This window comes from Pleurodeles waltl, chromosome 7, assembly GCF_031143425.1.
Source record: "Pleurodeles waltl isolate 20211129_DDA chromosome 7, aPleWal1.hap1.20221129, whole genome shotgun sequence".
NCBI classification, from domain to species: domain Eukaryota; kingdom Metazoa; phylum Chordata; class Amphibia; order Caudata; family Salamandridae; genus Pleurodeles; species Pleurodeles waltl.
The window spans coordinates 113,493,167-113,511,056 of NC_090446.1; the positions used below are offsets into that span (position 1 = coordinate 113,493,167).

At 42.8% G+C, this 17,890-nt stretch overlaps 1 protein-coding gene across 1 annotated transcript in view; it reads right to left on the bottom strand.

The window, feature by feature from the left end:
* LOC138303797 (peroxidasin homolog) overlaps positions 1-17,890 on the bottom strand; it is a 193,013-nt gene that overhangs the window by 62,591 nt on the left and 112,532 nt on the right. The window contains exons 11-12 of the mRNA XM_069243211.1: positions 16,807-16,923; positions 6,570-6,728 (exon numbers count right to left, since the gene is read on the bottom strand). Of these exons, the coding sequence (XP_069099312.1) occupies positions 6,570-6,728; positions 16,807-16,923 (276 nt within the window). The remainder of the gene's footprint in view (positions 1-6,569; positions 6,729-16,806; positions 16,924-17,890) is intronic.

Consider the following 17,890-nt stretch of genomic DNA (forward strand, 5'->3'; position numbering starts at 1 on the left):
ACAGAGGTTTTTGAAAAAATAATCTTCTCAGAAACTCTGCAGGTTTTTTCATCAGTGTGGTCCTAGGCCTGAGAATAAAAATGTTAATAAATGCCGGGAGAATTCATTATGGAAAAACGTCAGATAATAGTAATCATTCCATGCCTACGACTCTGTCTCACTCATCGTGAGTGGCTGCAGTAATTCTACATTACTGACATCCAAAATTTGGATGCTGATTACTTTCCACACCCAATGTTCTACTACTGAGAGAAGGCCCAGTCCCTGCACGTCAATATTTTGTACAATCTGGAGAGTGAACTGTTGCTGTTCTTGTACACCTTTTGAGTAAGAATTTTGAGGAATGGGGTATCTATGAGCTAATGTTGCCTGCAATTCTGAGGCTTCAAATTCAGTACTTCACATTTTGTAGAGTCTCTGTGCCACTGGATGTAGAATTTGCCCTGGATGGTCAGTTTATTCATTGGGGTACCCCTGTGAACACTCCACACCTTAGACTCAAAGCAAGTTCATCTGTTCTTTCATGTTTGACTCAAAGGTCTGCCACCTGTTCTTATGCTGATCCTCCATTACTGATCCACCTCTATCTGTCATTCCTGCCCTATTATCATAAGTTCTATGTATGGGGTTGTCTTCGAACGTACTATGCAGCAGGATGGAGTAAATCAGTGGAATAACTAGAGCACGGCTGATTGCAAGGAAATGACTGCTCCTGGGTTGAGTCTCTGATGCTGTCAGTGGGACTATTGAGAGAGGACAAAAGTCTTGTACTTGGGATCTTGGATCATATACTTCAGATGTCAATATGGAGGACTGACGACTCTTTGCTTTGAGGTGTCTGCTTAGGTCTTGTCTGTGGCCCAATTGACCATTAGTTTACCTGAGGAATGGAAAGGAATCAAATAGTTCAAGGGATGTGGAAGAATATCAAAAGGCATTTATGCTAGGAGTGATCCAGGCAAATTAGGGGTTTCTGCTGAGAAAACGTTCATCGCCACTGCTTGTTTCAGTGCCCTGCTGCTGCCGTAAGAAGTACTGATTACACAAGAGACAGACATGGTAAGACTGAAAAGTCTCTGTGATCTAGTGAAGGGCCTTGTGTCTTAGATACCCGCTTCAATACACTGAGGGGGGGTCAAACCTTTCTGGTAGTTTCTGATTGCAGTGTGTGTGTCACCACTAACTGCCCCAGGAAGAAATCGCCAAGTGGGGAAAATACTAAATTTAAAAAAAACAAGATAAAGTGGTTCAGAGGTAGCCCCAGGCCACCATAGTGAAGTACCAGTTCAAAACACAGAGGAAATAACAAGAACATGTTGTGGCACTGAGTGAAGAGATATAGAAATTCTGGAGTAGAAATCCAGAAGTTAAAAGCAAAGAAATACCAGGCCTTAAACTCATGTTAGGACCACATGGCAGGAATTTACTGTGAACACTAGTCCCCCATCTTGATTTTGGATGTAAACTGAAAGAAGAGAATGTAGATCTTGATCTTACATTGGGAAAAATGAGAGCGGAACGTCTGCCTATTGTCCATCTGTCAAAATGGCAATAGCCAGTAGTTTGAACCCTTCTTTTATGTTCTAAAGGGATCATTGGTATTAGCTGTCCTATTCCGCTGTGCAGGTACAGCTGACAACATGCATTCTCTGCCAAACCCTAACCTGGAATCTAAGTATGGCTTTATGGATGTTAGAGTACCCGTCTTGTAACGCTTTGAAGGGACCAGGAAGGGTGGGATGCCATGCCGGAGCACTTGTAGTCTGGGACTTGTCAGTGTGGACAGTGCATGCAGCATGCCTCACTGGTACACCAGTCAATCTCAGTATTTTGCTCAACCAGTTACAACACTGCGGGCCACACATCCTTTTTTGCCTAAACTACCCACCAACACGGATATCCTTAACTTTCTATATTGTCTTTTTGAGGTCAACTGATGTATGATCTGGAACCACTTTGAAATCAAACCCCTACACAATGGATTACTTTTATATTTGGTAATTAGGTGAGCTTTTAACATCCACGTTTGTCAAAAGCCTAAGAATAAATATTGACAGTGACTTCCCTCTAGATGCAAATATCCACAACTTCGAAAAGCTGCTTAGTCCCCCTACAGACACTTTGTTGCAACCAGCCATAGCAATAAAAGCTTTTATTTCACTAGCAGCAGTTTTGCCTCTTATTTCATTAGACTTGACAGCCTAGACTATATTGACACTGCTTACCTAGACCTCCTGGCATATCTCATTCGCAGCATTAGTGCCTATCATAGAGCCACTAGACCTCTGGGAAACCTGTGGCCACACTTAAAGCCTTGCAAACACTATTTCTTGCTAAAACATAAATTCTTAAAAATGAATGCCCTTTCCATTGCACATACCAAAGCCCATGTAAATTACTAAAACGGATCACAGTGGCCTTTCACATCAGGCCTGTCCCTCATGCTCACAAGAAGCCACTCTTAGAAGAAGCATAATTTGTAGAAACCAATCCTCTCCACATCTACTCCACAAAGAACCAGACAGCTTTCCGAAGGGTCCTAGAATCCCGATTGTATACACCTAGCTCAAAGGTGCATTCATCCATCTATGTTGCACACATTCAACAATCAGTCCTCCCTCTACTCAAGAAATTACAATCATATTACTGGTAGAACATCAAACCCAATTTGACACAAACATTACACACCCCAATTCACAATAAACACCTGTGAGGAAATGGGTGTTTTGCAGGTTCATCCCGAGGGAGGCTGGGCAGGTGGGCATCAGGTGACAGAGAGGGGAAAACACTGGCCAAAGCCTAGGGTGGGCTATCAAGCTCCACACACAAAGAGAAGTATTCAGCCTACTTGGAAGTGGGGAGAATAGAGCATTCTGGAATAGCTAGATGCAACACTTCACAGGATGTTGTCATGGGTTTCAAGTAACACAATGGCTGCAACCTCCCCTAAGGGCATGTTCTTGTCATAAAAGAGGCACCTCTTGCCCCCCAGAACTCATATCTAGCTTGGACAGGAGAAGAGGACCAAAAAAGGACTGCCCTGCTGACCTTGGACCTGGCAAAGAGAGGCTGCACTGGAGTTGGACTTCACCTGCTGCTCTTTGGGCTAGCAAAGCAAAGGACTTTGCCTGCCATATCCTGCTCAAGTTGAAGGCATACCTGGGCCCCAACCAGATACAGAGACTGTAAAGTCAGTTGGCTGATTTACTGTTCACCGTGCAGGGCCACAAAAGCTGAGGAAGAGGGCTTGGGGAGTTGGCAGACCAGATCACCAGATCCTTACTACTCGCCGCAGTGCAGCCTAGGAGACCGAGACCCAGTGCTCAAAAGTTGCACCTGAGTCTGCTGGACCCAGGAGAATTATCGACATGCAGTCTGGTCACCCAAATGGACAGTTATTGACAATAAAGGGAATCACTGATTTCGTTGTACCTGGTGGCCAGTAGTTCAGTGGCGAATGGACTTTTTCTGAACCTCAGAGGACTTCAAGGGATGCCGACCCTGTGGCCAAAGTTGCCCCACCAAGCCTTTGGATGGAGGACTAGCACCAGGAAGACCCTCGTCGACCACAGAGCTTCTTCAGCATCCTTGAGCATCTTCAGCATCTTGAATCCCTTGCATCAGGACCACTTCATAGAAGTTAATGGCAACTGGCCACCAACGCTGGAACTGGACTGAAGACTGCTTTTCTTCTGAAGGTAACTATTCTTTTGGACCTTGTTGGTCCTCCTGAATGATTCCCTGCTGAAGCTGTCCACCTAAAGTAATCCTAAGTAAGGGCATTCACAGTTAATGTAACATTTTGCTGAAAAACTTTCTAAGTGTACAATTTGTTGAATTTGTCAATGCTTGCTTATAGTTGAGTAAAAAGCCTTGATTTATAGTTTCTGTAAAAATCTCTATTTCTGGAACCAATACAGTTTATTTTAGAATTTGATGTCAAATTTCTTGTGATTCGTGTTTCCTTCTTTCTTTTTTAATTGTTTTGGTGCTATTTAAATGTTTTACACTTGTTCCTTTGTTGAAGCCTGACTGCTTGATGCCACAGCTACCTGGGGTTTGGGTTAAGTTTTATAAACAAAGACTTACTGGTTCTCAGAAGAGTGGGAAGTGTATTAGGTGGTGAGGTCTCACAACCACACCATATAAAAACAGATAAACTGACTAATAAATTGCTGCTCACCCCAGTTTCAAAGAAGAGCTACTGTATACAAATAAGGCCACTCTCCCACTTGATCACCACGTCACCTACTCTCCACTTCAGTTAGGTCATCACTGGACTACCACACCAAAACATAACCAAATGCTATGCCTCTCATCTGTGGTGGGAACAAGGATTCGACACTAAATTCTACAATCACCCAGAGAGCAAGCAAACCACCATGCACATGGAAACACATGGAAACCAACAAGGCAGAACACATACAGATTGGGTAACATCTATGAGATTAGTACACACTCAGCCACTCCCTTCACCCAATATTTGTACCTACCCTCTTCACTATGTACAACTAGATTCAAACACCTTACTCACTGACACCTTCAGTTTCCGATCACTATCTATATAACTTATCACACAGAAAAGCACACAAGCGCTCTCTCTCTCTCTCGCTCTCTCTCTCAGTCTATCCCTCCCACTCACTGCAGAGAAGATCTCAAAATGCAACATCCTCTGCGAAACAGCTGGGTGACCCATTGACACCAAACCTGAACTAATGATCCAGGTGGGGAGGATGTAAGTCTGAAATATAAGGTGACCCTTACAAAGGAACACCCAGACGTGGCCCATCCTTTAGGGCGGAGGGGCCACAGCCCCCCCCACCTTTTGCCCCTCATGAAGAGTGCCTGTCAGGCTGAGCAAAGGTCAGCCTTACTGACACTCTTCATGTTCAGGTCAGGCAGCCAGGAGCGAGACATGCGAGATGTGCACAGACTCTTGTCTGTCTGAGCTGAACTTTGCTGGGCTGAAGAGGTCACAGCTCCTATGGGCGTGACCTCCTTTTCTCAGCAAAGGTGCCTCGAGGCCCTTCCCCTCGGTGACAAGGGGAAGCGTCACCCATTGACTTTGACCTGGGCGTTTCAGGTTTAAGCCCTCAAGTGCCCAGGGCGAGTGTCAATCAGTGACACCTTGTCACAGTGTGGGGTGGGGTCAGCAGTCTCACTGACCCCATCCCACTCTGTGACGAAGCTGCTGCCTTCCCTCATTGGCTGACCTTAGGTCTGCCAATGAAGGAAGGCAGCAGTCCCAACCATCCAGGGACCTCCGAGCTAAAGGTGTGTGTGTGTGTGTGTTTTTTAAATGAATGTTTGGAGCATACGTGTATGTTTGAATGTTGATGAGTGTTGTGAATGGATGTGTGTGTGTGTGTGTGTGTGAATGAATGAGTGTGAGTGTGCTGCCCGCACCACTCCCTCCTAAAATTACCGGCCGCCACTGCCCTGACCTATAACCAGGGGTGGTTCCTCCTTAATAGCGGAGGAACGTTGCCATGCCAGCTACCACCTGTGCAGCAGGCAAACATAAATAAAAGGACATAATAATGGCATTTTATTTTGCCCTCACGCTCGCGCTGTGTGCAGTATGAGTGTGAGGGAATGGGGCGCGATGAATCCTGCAATTACAGGAACATTGTTGCCCCTTACAGTGCGCATGCCGGGTTGGCCGACTTTTCTAGCTACGGCCAACCAGACATGCGCACTATAGACCCAGGAATCCCAGGGCTGTCAAACAGTTAGGGGATATCTGGCCCCCAGTCTCAAAATGAGCGATGGGTTAGCCTGCTCCCGCCAATCCCGGTGCTGCTCTCATACTAAAAACAGCATGAGAGCAGCTCCAGGATTGGTTGGATTTGCCTTACCACTGAGCAGGAAGGAAGTCCTTGCATTCCTGCTTGTGGATGCTTGGAGAGAAGTGTCGCACCAGGGGGAGCCGCGAATATGGGGAGTTTGGCGTCATTGGCCCCACCATATATTTCTCTTTCAGGCCGCCACTGCCTATAACAAACCACATGACCCACTGCCCACACATGAGTCACACTGTGTAAACAGACCCAACTCTAACCCAACTTCTGCTGGTATTATTTTCAGAAACTAACTACCGTTAGCCACATCAGCCACTTTGCTCGCACTAATAAATATGTGCCTGGGGGGCCGTCACCAAGCCCCATATGACCTCTACCATTGAGAAAAACAACTCCGGAGCACTCTACCCTTATCCAATGTTGAAAAAGCTTCTTAAGACTCCTCGTCATCAGTTGAACTAAGGCTGTAGAGAAACCCACAAATAGCAAAAAGCCACTCTAACTTGGGCAGTTATAACCAATTTGGAGACCGTGGAGTGGCAGGAGTCATTTTTGAAAATGTAGCATAATCGAATGACCTGCAATCTTTGAAACTACCCTAATAATCAACGGAACCTTTTTAGACATCACATGCATTGCTGCAGGACCGAAGCTGACCAATCGCATGTCTCCATTGTTAGAACATTTTCCCAGGCTTCTACAGTGCTGTCGGGCATCAGATATCTGCTGCACATCCATCTTGTTCTTCAGTGTCTGACAGCCTCTTACCTTGTAGTCTGACAGACAGAAGGACTGGATGCACCCGGACGCCGACGGCACTGATGGCGTGGCACTCATACTGTCCCTGGTCTTGCAGGGCGACTGACGAGACCCTCAGGATGCCTGAGGACAGGATTATGTGCCTATGGTCATTGGGCAGTGGGCGTCCTAAGGAAGAAGTTGAGAGAAACTTTTTTTAATGAGAAATGTGTCTTTTATTGTACTATTTAAAACATATGTGTTAAACTTAATTTGTAAAAATGCATGCAGGCTTCAAAAGTCTGGGAATACACAAAAAACAAGCTATTAGGTGACTTTTGTAACATAAATAAGAACAAATAAATATTTCATTCATATCAAAATAGCTGCAAAGGCTGAACCTGCTATGTTTTCATTATTTATAACTTGTAAGCATCGAGTTCCTCCCTGCTGATATTCAGATTCTCTGAAACACAGTGCACTTCTGAGAAGCAGATATTTTCCCACATAAATCACCATAGTAACATTATTCATTTGTTTTACAAAGCGCTTGCTCTTGCAGTGGTGCTGTTCCCTAGCAGTGGGAAAGACAGTTCAGCAGCCGATAGCCACCTAAAATGAGACTTTTTATTGCTTGATTAGTGACTATTTTCTCCTTGGATGAACAACTGGGCCTTGTACGATTTTAGAGCTGTTAATAAACAGTGAAAGTGTTCTTTACCGTCGGTAAAGTTTTCTTTACCGTCGGTCTTCTCTGTTGTTCATATCTTAATGTCTCTAGAATTCTCACTAGTTAACTTATTGATGTAATCAAAACGAGTGGCTTTTTAGGTCGAGGGCGCAAGCGCGCTGACCTGTTGTAATCTATCTGTGGGCTTTTAACCACGCCCACCCCACACCCATCACTATCGCTCATTCATGGGCTTGCCTTTCAAAAATCCTTTGCTATCATTGGTAACTGCTTTATGTTTGTCCCTCCTTGTTACCACCTTGGACACCGACCTTGTTACATCAATAATTGCACGTTTGCTGATGTGTTTGACTGCAAGCGAACTTCTTTTTCCTTTTGTGTCTCACCTTCATGCTCATGGCAACCATGGCACTTTGAATCGGCCCACTTATGTCAACTGTTTTCAATTTATGTGGCAAGAAAGTTCTGTTTGAAATTTAAAACGCAAATTACTCTAACTCGAGCAAACGGGACACCTATTGCATTGCAAATGCTTGTTTTGCAGAGTAATTGAATTCTGGAGAGAAATCTCTTAACTAAAGGTTTCTGTGTTGAGTGAAAAAATTAAACCAGTGGCTCTTCGGGCTTGGGACACAATGAATAGTGATGTCACACTTGGACCTGACTAACACTAAAGACAAAAAACACGTTATAGATTCTTTAACTCTTTAAAGATTCAGGTGGGTCGAATCTCAAATTTAATTTTTAAGTTATATTTCTTTTAAAAATACAGCAGTGTTGCAGATATGTGAATATTTCTCGGTAGGTCCTTTTATGGGACAAAGCATAGCATTATAAAAATTGTCCCTATGTATCGACAACAGATGATTTCTCAAGGTCAGGCAGTCCTCCAACAACTGTGCCTGGGGCAATAAGTGGGTGATAACATGTGAGCATGCTTTTGCAGGGAAGGGATCTGTGAGTTATAGAGAAGCTGGACCCACCAAGGTGAGGGGGCTGGTGCTACCAAATCTAACCCCAAGATTGCACTGACTTTTAAAAATTGTCAGAACAGGCATTTAAATCCCTCAATTTTCATCACTGGGACTATGACTTGGATTCTCTGCTGAAATCAAGTGTCAGGCCCAAGTGGCCTTGAGTTTATCAGTGGAGTGGGAAGGATTCAAGCAGTAGTGGGCCAGGTTCAGGAATTAATAAGTTGCTTTGAGCAAGTAAAGTAAAAAACTAAGAAGATGTGTAATACTCCAAACCAAGAGGAGTACAAATCAATTGCGAACCAGGGCCCAAGCCTGAAAGGGGGCAATGAATCCCTATAACACACATCAAACACCCAGGTCTTTTCACCCCAAAAAAATATAGGAGAAAAGAAAGTAATCTCACTATGATGGAATATTCTTTTTTTAAGGACTATATCAAAAACATGATTTATTCATGTGACCTTTTTTTAATCCTGACCCAGGGATGCATGAATAAAATTATATGCGTCCCTTATAGCCAGTTGTAAATTTCCTCTTTTGCACCACTATATCACCCACTGCACACTCTGCTCACTTTCTCACCACCTTATTCACCTCAGGGTATTCTCCTTATTTCATAAAAACATCCGCAAGAGCTCCTCCCGGAGCCTCAGGGGGTTGTAGCCCGCTCTGTGAACAACTTTCGAGGGACATCGTGATTCCTGATGATGAAGCATGCCACCTTTGGTAGATGAGGGAAATCGTCATTAAAAAAGGAATATTCCATCATAGTTACTTCCTCTTCTCCTATATTTTTTCTTTTGGTGAAAAGACCCAGGTGTTTGATGTGTGTTATATGATTATGATGTGGGAGTGAACACCTGCTTGGTCTCTAGATCCCCCTTGGCCCCTTTTGGTGATTTGGCAATGATCCCCTATCATGGCTATCTTTTACAACCCAACCCTGGGGCATGGGCCCATTTTCATTGCTTGCATTTTGGCCCTCTGGCAGCCTTGCTACTCTGCGTCCTGCTTCAGAGGTGAGAAATCCCAATTACAGATGAGCAGATGGTGGGAGAATGAAAAGAGGCTGTTATGAAAGAACGAGAGGGAAGAATCACCATCATCATATCATTTTGTCCAGATGGAATTGGACATATGAGGAGCACGAGTCCACATGTCTAGGTATTGCCTGCCTAGATCACATCCTGAAAGCTGTCAGCAAGGAAAACCAACATTATCTGATTGGATTAATTATTCCAGGGTTTCCAAATTCTTTGGTGTTTTGGGGTGGTTCTAGGGGCAACCTTGGATCTCATAAATCAGCTTATTCAAGAAAAGTAATCTGTTCATGCTCCTCAGCCAAAGGCTTTGTTGGCGAGGGCTAGTCACTCTCCAATTTTGTACTATATCTCTTTGAGCAAAGAGTAAGCTGAAGTGAGGTTGTGCCTTCGGATATCGATTTGCCTCTTATAATATGTAACAAGGCAAGCTTAGGGGTATTGTGATTGTCCAAACATGTACTTTTGAGAGAGAATCAAAGATTTCCCTTCAAAACAATTAGACATTTGGGCAATCCCAACTCATATGAAAGAAGGTGCCAATCTCAAAATGACATTTTAGGCATATAGGTAAGGAATACCTGCTATTCCATTGCCTCTAACAACTGGAATAGCAACCATGTAAAGATTTAAGTTGAACTTGACAGAAATAGTCACCTTTATAGCAGATAATAAAGTAAAGACATCCCTCTGGTCTTCCTTGGATATGTCACCCACATCCTCTTCACACGAAGCTCGTACAATGGGAAATGTGCCATAGGAATTAATAATTAAATATTTGTTTATTTGAGACATTATTGTGTCCCTTATTTTCCCCACTGTACATTTCAGTTCCAGGAGACTGAAGTCTGGGATTTCATCTGAACCTTTTGCGTATGAGATAATGCATGCCATACTTGTAAATATCAAAAGAATGGAGTTCTTTAAAGTCTTGCTAAAGTTCAGCAAAGGCCCGAAGCTGAGATTCTGATAATATTTGCCTCATTTAGGACTTGGAAGCTGTTCCTCAGTCCCTCCAGCAGGAAAGATGCTTTGACCTCTGACACGCTGACGGAGAACTGTCTGTCATATTTAGAGATCCATGCAACTTTCTGGCGGCAAACTCCCTGGTCTCAAGAGAGCAAAAGTTGCCTTCACAGCAGTGAAGGTGCTACGGTAGTGCTATGTTTACAACACCCACTCACTTTTTGTCCTGAAAACACAAACTCTGTACAAAAGGTAAATTCCACAGATGCATGTGGAGGCTTTTTAACAAATTTCCTTTCCTCGTTAACCATGCCTTGCCTTGCAGACACAGACTGACACAATGAGTGACTATCATTCCACCCGGGGTAGGGCTAGACAGCAGTCTTATGAGGGATGGACCACGGGGTCATGGGCTACAGTCGGCAGAACCAATGGAGACTCCGCTAACTCAACGTCTTCCCCAACTCTCAAAAGAGCGGGAGAACCACAGGTTTGGTTGTGTGGGAAGACCTCTGGTTTATGGCATTCCTCCCACTCTGCCAAATCCTGAATAAGAACCTATCTGCTAACCACATGTTTACTATTGCACGTAACCAGAGAACCCCTGAAGGGCAGAGGCTTCTAGTAGAAGGGGTGGTTTGCCTGTAAGTCAACCCTTACCTTGAATGGCACAAACAGAGTCCCAGCAGATTTCAAGGGCAAGCTTTTAGCTGGGAGTGCCCCAGGAGGAAGTTGTCCCTCATGTATGTAATGTATAGGAAGATAGTTGCCCATTATTCATCTTTTGGTGGCATACAATGGCCCTTCTTATGGCCGTTAAATCCATTCATTCTTGATCATCAAGATTGATGCTCTGTAGTAATTCACATTGTGTGACCTGCCAATGCATCTTAGGGGACTTTAAAAACTTTGCTAGTGAAGTGCAGGGGTGTCTTGTGTTCCCAAATTAATTTGCTTAAAGATGATTTGATCCCTTGATAGAAGGAAAGTGGGAAATGGAGGGGATTATCTTGTAGAGTGAAACATATTAGTGAGATAATTTTCATTATTGTGATAACATCATAAAAAATAACAGTGGTAGGGCACATCCATGCACCATATCCCTCTGAAAGGAATCTAAAAGAGATGAAATATTATTGGGCCAACATAGTGTCTGGGTATTAGTGACATAAATTCCAAAATACTTAAAGCTAATTAATTGCACCATAAGTTACTAATCACTGACAGTCTCTAAGAGGCATCTGCGAACTAGGTAAAAAGTGGTAAACAACGGCGGTTTGTGCCTTTTGAAAGTGGTGGGGTGAATTAAGTGCTCCACCACTTCACAAAAAAATAAAATAAAACACCTCCTCCCTCCAAAATCCCAAAGTAAACAACCCCCTCCCTCCAAAAGTCCAAATAACACTAACAATAAAATAAACACAACTACTACCATTATATGCATTACACACACATGCATTACACACATACATGGATTACACATTTAAAAAAAGGCACTCACCCACGGGCTGCGTGTCCTCCTCCTTGTTCTTCTTCTCTCTGCTAGACGAAGAGCACCCCTAACCAATCCAGACACTGCTCTCATGCTGTTAATCAGTATGAAAGCAGCACCTGGATTGGATGGAGCAGCCTGGCTGGATACTCCTTCGGGCCCTAGAGGCCTGTGCTTGGTCTCCACCCAGCTTTCCTAAGACAGCTGGGTGGAGAGCTTCAAAGTGCGCATGTCACTTTGGCTGGGACAAAGCAGCCGGTCAAAGTGGCATGCGCACTTTCAGCATCCAGTCCAACCACTGCTCTTGTCCTCTTCTGCCAGAAGCAGAGGCAGTCCTCTGCTGCCGGCAGCAGAGGACACACCCAGCATGTCACTGGGCTGGTGCGCGCTGCACCGGAAAAAATAAAATGGCAATGAAATCTTTTCATTGCCAATCTATTTTTTCCTCAGTTCGCAGCTGGCAGGGGGCTACGCTCTCCCGACCTTGAGAAGAAACCGCCACTGGTGGTAGACCTGTTTATATTTAGTCCTGAGGTCTGCACAAACTGTTTTGAGATCTTTATTACCCGGATAACAGAATCACTTGGCCAACTAAGAAAGACCTTGGGATCATCTACAAGAAGCGATAGGTAATCTTCTAGCCCCTCCTACCAACAAAAGCATCAGGTGAAGTCATCCTTTTGCAGCCACTTGGACAGGAGTTCAATTGTTCTTGCAAATAAAAGAGGGAACAGCTGCTTCCCCATTTGGGTGCCCATCTCGATCAGTAAAGCATGTGAAAGAACCTGGGATTCTAATGTGTGGTTGTGTATACAGCGAATAGATATGAGGCTTGCAGAGGGCACCAGACCCAATCCTGGATAATATCTCAAACAGCCTTCTCAAAGTCAACCAGCAGTGCTTGTAAGCATGGGGCTAGGGCCAATGAATTATGAATGCATCTGAGATTAGTTTTAGTGGACCTGCCAGGTGTAAACCTGCTCTGGTCCCAATGGATCAGCAAATGAATAAGTAAAAGCAACCGCCACAACGTTGGCAAAAAGTTTTGTTTCTATATTGATCAAGGAGATGGACCTATATGAGGAGCATTGGTTGCCTGTTTTTTTCTGGTTTCATCGAAACTATGATGAAAGCCTCACTAAGATCAGGCCGAAAGATCCCATCTTCAGTCTCTCATATGAACATATGAATCAGATGTGGTATTCAGTGGAAACAGAGACGACAAATGGGTTCAACCAGTGGTGCATGAACAATTTTCTGACTTGGGGTGCTGGCGCACGGCATCAACTCACTAACATTATAGAAGTTTTGAAAAGCCTGATAGTATTGAGCAAGGGTGTGCAGCAAATGAGCAAAAATCTGCAAGTGGGGAGCAAGGTGGTGAATGAAATGTTAGTCCATGACATTGTGTGGTCACAAAGTCGTTCCAAGGTACATTACATTGCAATACTCCTAAATATATTAATATGTTGTGCTGGTTTTTACCAAAAAAACAGAGAATTTAAGAAAGGCCATTTACAAACTAGAGTGGTTTTAGCAATGTTTGCACACAAGGGTAAAATAAATGAGTTTTTATTTGTTTTCTCAACATGCTTCGAAATTTGGTTGCTACCACATTCCAGAATTAAAAGACCCAAATGAAAATTAGCCTATTTTTTTATATTTGTAAACTTTAAACAGAAACTTTATTTTGCAGGGGTGCCTTTCATGTGTCTCATTTATTTATTGTACATAGTACCCAATCTCATGAGTGACACAAATCTGTTGTCCATATATAATATAGATATATGTGACAAGCAAATGTGTATTGGTTTGTTATAAACTGTTTTCTGTGCTTTTCTTAATTACCATTGACTAGCAGCGGCTCCTCTGCTATGCAGAGGAGTGTCGCCCCCCTGCCAGCAGCTGCAGAACTTGATAAATAAAACTATCATATACCATGTTTATTATCATTTTATTTTCCAAGTGGGCGGGCCAGTAGTATGCACTCTCCTCAGTGCGCATGTGAGTTTCGCCGGTCGTTGCAGGAAGGTCAAACCCAATTGTGCACTGAACTCTCTCCAACCTGAACTGTGTTGCCAGGTTGGAGACAGCATGGACAGGCTCCGAGTCGTCCTGGGAGTGCAAATCAAGGGTGCTCAGGCCAATCCTGACATTGTTCTCATGCTGCCAGCAGCATGAGAGCAGTTTAAGGATTGGCCACAGGGCAGGCTGGGAGCCTGTGCCTAACGAGCAGTGATGCAGGGATGTGGGAATTCGGCGATGAGGGGATGGGCAGGTATGTTTATTTCTGTTTCTGTTTTGTGCCCCTCCTCCCCCGCTACTTTGTCCCTACACCAGTTGTGACTGACATTGACATTTAACTGCCTTGGAACAAGCAGCTAATGCTGCATAAAATGGAAACTGACCGAAAAGCCTCGGTTTCCATTATCTGCCTGAACATCTTCCTTATCTGGGGGTGCAGCAAGTACCTACTGCACCCTTAGAACCAGAGCTCCTGGATTCTGCCTGAAAACTAGTGGGGCCATGAGCCTTCCTTGTTAAAATACACAAAATCACCTCTCCCACCTCTTAAGCTCTTACAGCATGGCCTCTTAGATCTCAAAGTCTAACCTTTTCTTATCTCCCTGCATTTTATGGGGAGAGACATATTAGCAAACACAGAGGTCAGTTCTCTGTGGTTCACACCTTCCACTCTACTATACAGATTGGTGTAGAAGGAGGCGAATGCTCAGACACTTTGGCCCATATTTATACTTTTTTAGCACCGCATTTGCGTCATTTTTTGATGCAAATGCGGCGCTAAAAAAGTATAAATATGGGCCTTTGTGTTTTTCTATCACCTAGTACCATATAGCTTTTCAAATCTCATACACATGCCTAAAGTTATCATCGTTCCTAGTCAAATAATAAAGAAGTGTCCCAGCTTTGTTCCCATGTTCATAAACTGTGCTCTGGGATGCAAACCAGAGGTACTTTGCTGTGAGAAGTAATCTGGGTGCCCTTCATTGCTAACACTTCTGCCCTTGGATCACCTATATTCAAGCTCTACCAGAAGGTGAGCCTAGAGGAATGCAATCGTTTGTTTCTTGAATGTTTTGATCTAGGAAATATAGCCCGTACTCTAAAGTACTGGTGTTGATGGCTTCCTAAAGGACTTTCAGGGATTCCACTGAGCCCATTTTATTCAGAAAGTGGTCAAGATATTATTCTATTACATGGAGTTAGCATACTATTTGACACTGAGTCTCTCTCCATTTATATTCTTATTTTTTTTCCCAGTTGTAACCCCTGTATCTTTTGTGCTGTTTAAGTGATCTTTTTAATTATTGTGCATGACCTAGCCTTACAGTCTAAAATATTTAATTAATTTGTAATTATTTTTTTCCCTAATATTTAAATGTCTGTACTATATTTAGTGTATTGTTTAGTGACTTCATCATATTCGTTTTTATTTTCCAAAAATATAATTAAATCCCACAAAATTATTTTTGTTAAATACTTTAAATTCTCAATTTACTTGGATGTACTTTGATTTTAATTAATAACGGTGTTACCAAAAGGAATTAATCAAATTGAAATTAAATTACATTTTTAATAAGTGTAAAATCACATTTTTAGGTGATGGGGTGGAAGCCCTACCAAACTCGTATTCTTTATTTAATACTTTACATAATTTAATTGCCTTCATTTTTTAAGTAGTTTAATTTATATTTTATGAATAACTCTTACTAAACGTTATTTAATCAAATTTAAATGAACATCATAAATATTTTTATTAATCACCCAGACTCCAAAAACAATATTTACTTTGATGGTGTAGACCTCATGGATGTAGTAACCCACAATTTTACAGTCGATGTAGTTGGGGAGATGTAGTAGTCAGGAGATATAGTCATAACATTCAGTGGTTCCCAGCCTGTGGTCTGGGGACCCCTGGGGGTCCACGACGCCTCCTCAGAGGGTCTGCAACTGCTTAGAAAATTAAATAATATTAACACATTAGGTCCCGAGCTTTCAGTAATGGATCAGTAGGGGGTCCCCGCATTCCAATAATGATTCTGTGGGGGGCCCCAAGTTCCAGTAATGATAAAGTGGGGGTTCACAGAAGACAAATGTTTGGGAACCACTGGATATGTTCTCAGAGGACAAGCAAGAAATGATGGGATGTTACTGCCTTAAAAAAACCTGCGACACCCAACATGGTGTTTTTAGAGTGCAGGCAGGGGCAGAGACTGCCTTTCCAAAGGAACGAGTGTATTGAGGAACAGATGAGGAGAAGTGACGCCAAGGCTGCGAAGGGAAACAAAAAACAACATTGGTACAGCCATAGGTAGACCTCCAGTATGTCGACAGTAGGCTGAGCAGCACCAAGGGGGCGCCATCAGCTTGTGCAAAGGGCTTCTAGGAGTGGACTTATGTTAGGATTTCCCTCCAGTCAGCATGAATCGTTCTTTTTTTTATATTACATTTACGTCATTGCTTTTTAATATGCAAAGTCAGACATTTTGCGTTATAGGACAGTAAAAAAGGGATGTCATCTTAACAGCAAGATCATAATCCTATAAACAAGAAAAAATGAATATAAAACTGCAAAAAAAAAGTCTCTGACATCATCACTGCACACTACACATCCAGTGCAGTGTGTAGCTCCTTATGGACAATGCTCTTTACTGTCAAAAGATCAACAACTGGAAGAAGATTATAATATGGTAGACCACGATCAGGCAATAATTCCAGGATATAGGGACCAAAATCATGAATCCTTCTTATCCCTACCTACAGCTGTGGCACAGTCATTTTACATACCTACAGCAAGTGCACCTTCTCCCTCTGTACCAGTGGCTAACGAGCAATGCCACCACTGATCACCACATACAGTGTCCCATATCCTGCAGCCCATACCTCTCAATCGTCTAATGCGAGAAGCATGCCAAGGCCAAGATACACATTTAACCTGACCCATGTATGGAGCACGGGACAGAGAACAGCATACACCTCCACCCTCCTCAGCATGGAGCAGCAAATCGAGGCCAGGTACACCTCCATCCTAGAATGGGCATAGCAGGTGTCAGAAGACAGGATAGCACATCAGTCCCACCTGCTTTGGTCCACGCAATCCCTGGTGGTGGGTTTCCTTCTGCAGAGCATTGAAATTCCACGTCCTGGCCTTCTGTCACCTCCTGATCAGTGGGAACCACAAGAAACCGGGGCACATCTTTGAAATCAGAACATAAGCAATTTTAGTGCCAATTTTTATTGTTACAAAATACATTTCAGCATTATGACAATAAAGAAAAACAGGAGAAAAATGTGTTCCAAAGAAGACAGAAGACAAGAAGACAACTTTGACGGTAGCTAACTATACATCACACCCTCTCTGCAACCTCCACCGAGGGCGCGGAATCAAGGTACAAACGAAATCTGTGGCTAAGCAAAAGCCCACAGTGAAACGTTATTTATTAAATTAATGAAAATTATATTTGCCTAAATATTCTTAACACTTCTGGAAAGTGAATGTTCACCTTTTGCAGTATTTTTTTCAGCCACGAAAAGCGTATATCACACAATTTATTCTCAAATACTTCACTATTAATATGGACGGGTGACATTTATGCGTTTACAAAAATAGTACATTTCTTCTCCAGGGAATCCTTGAGGCAGTAACGGAAGATGTTGGCTATAAATGATATATAGAAGTTTTAGAAAAGTGGAATTTGTAGGAAACATTTTGAAAAATGATTTGACTAACTGAGAAAAAATCGGCATTTAGTATGAAATGTTATAAAAGTTGCATAGAAGTTTAAAAACACATTACACTGATAAGCAATATAATGTTGGGGTTCCAAATAATTTGGAGGTTTGAACGCATTTGGATTGTTCATAAACGAACATTTTCTGAAATAAATCGATATTTAGCAAACATTTTTTTCTGTATTATTAAAATTCCAGCTTTTCGGGGGGTTGGAACCGCATGATGAGCAAATGTTGGTTGAGAAGTAATCAGACATAGAGGAAATGATTAGGAATCGGACTTTCTGATTTATTTCCCACGATTGCTTAGTGGTTCTAAACCCCAAGTTTACAATAGAAGGACATCATGGTTGGAATGGTGTCAATGATGTAATTAGAGTCTCCAATGAAGTGCAATTTTGAACCCCTGCCAGGGTCTTCTTTCGTCAGTC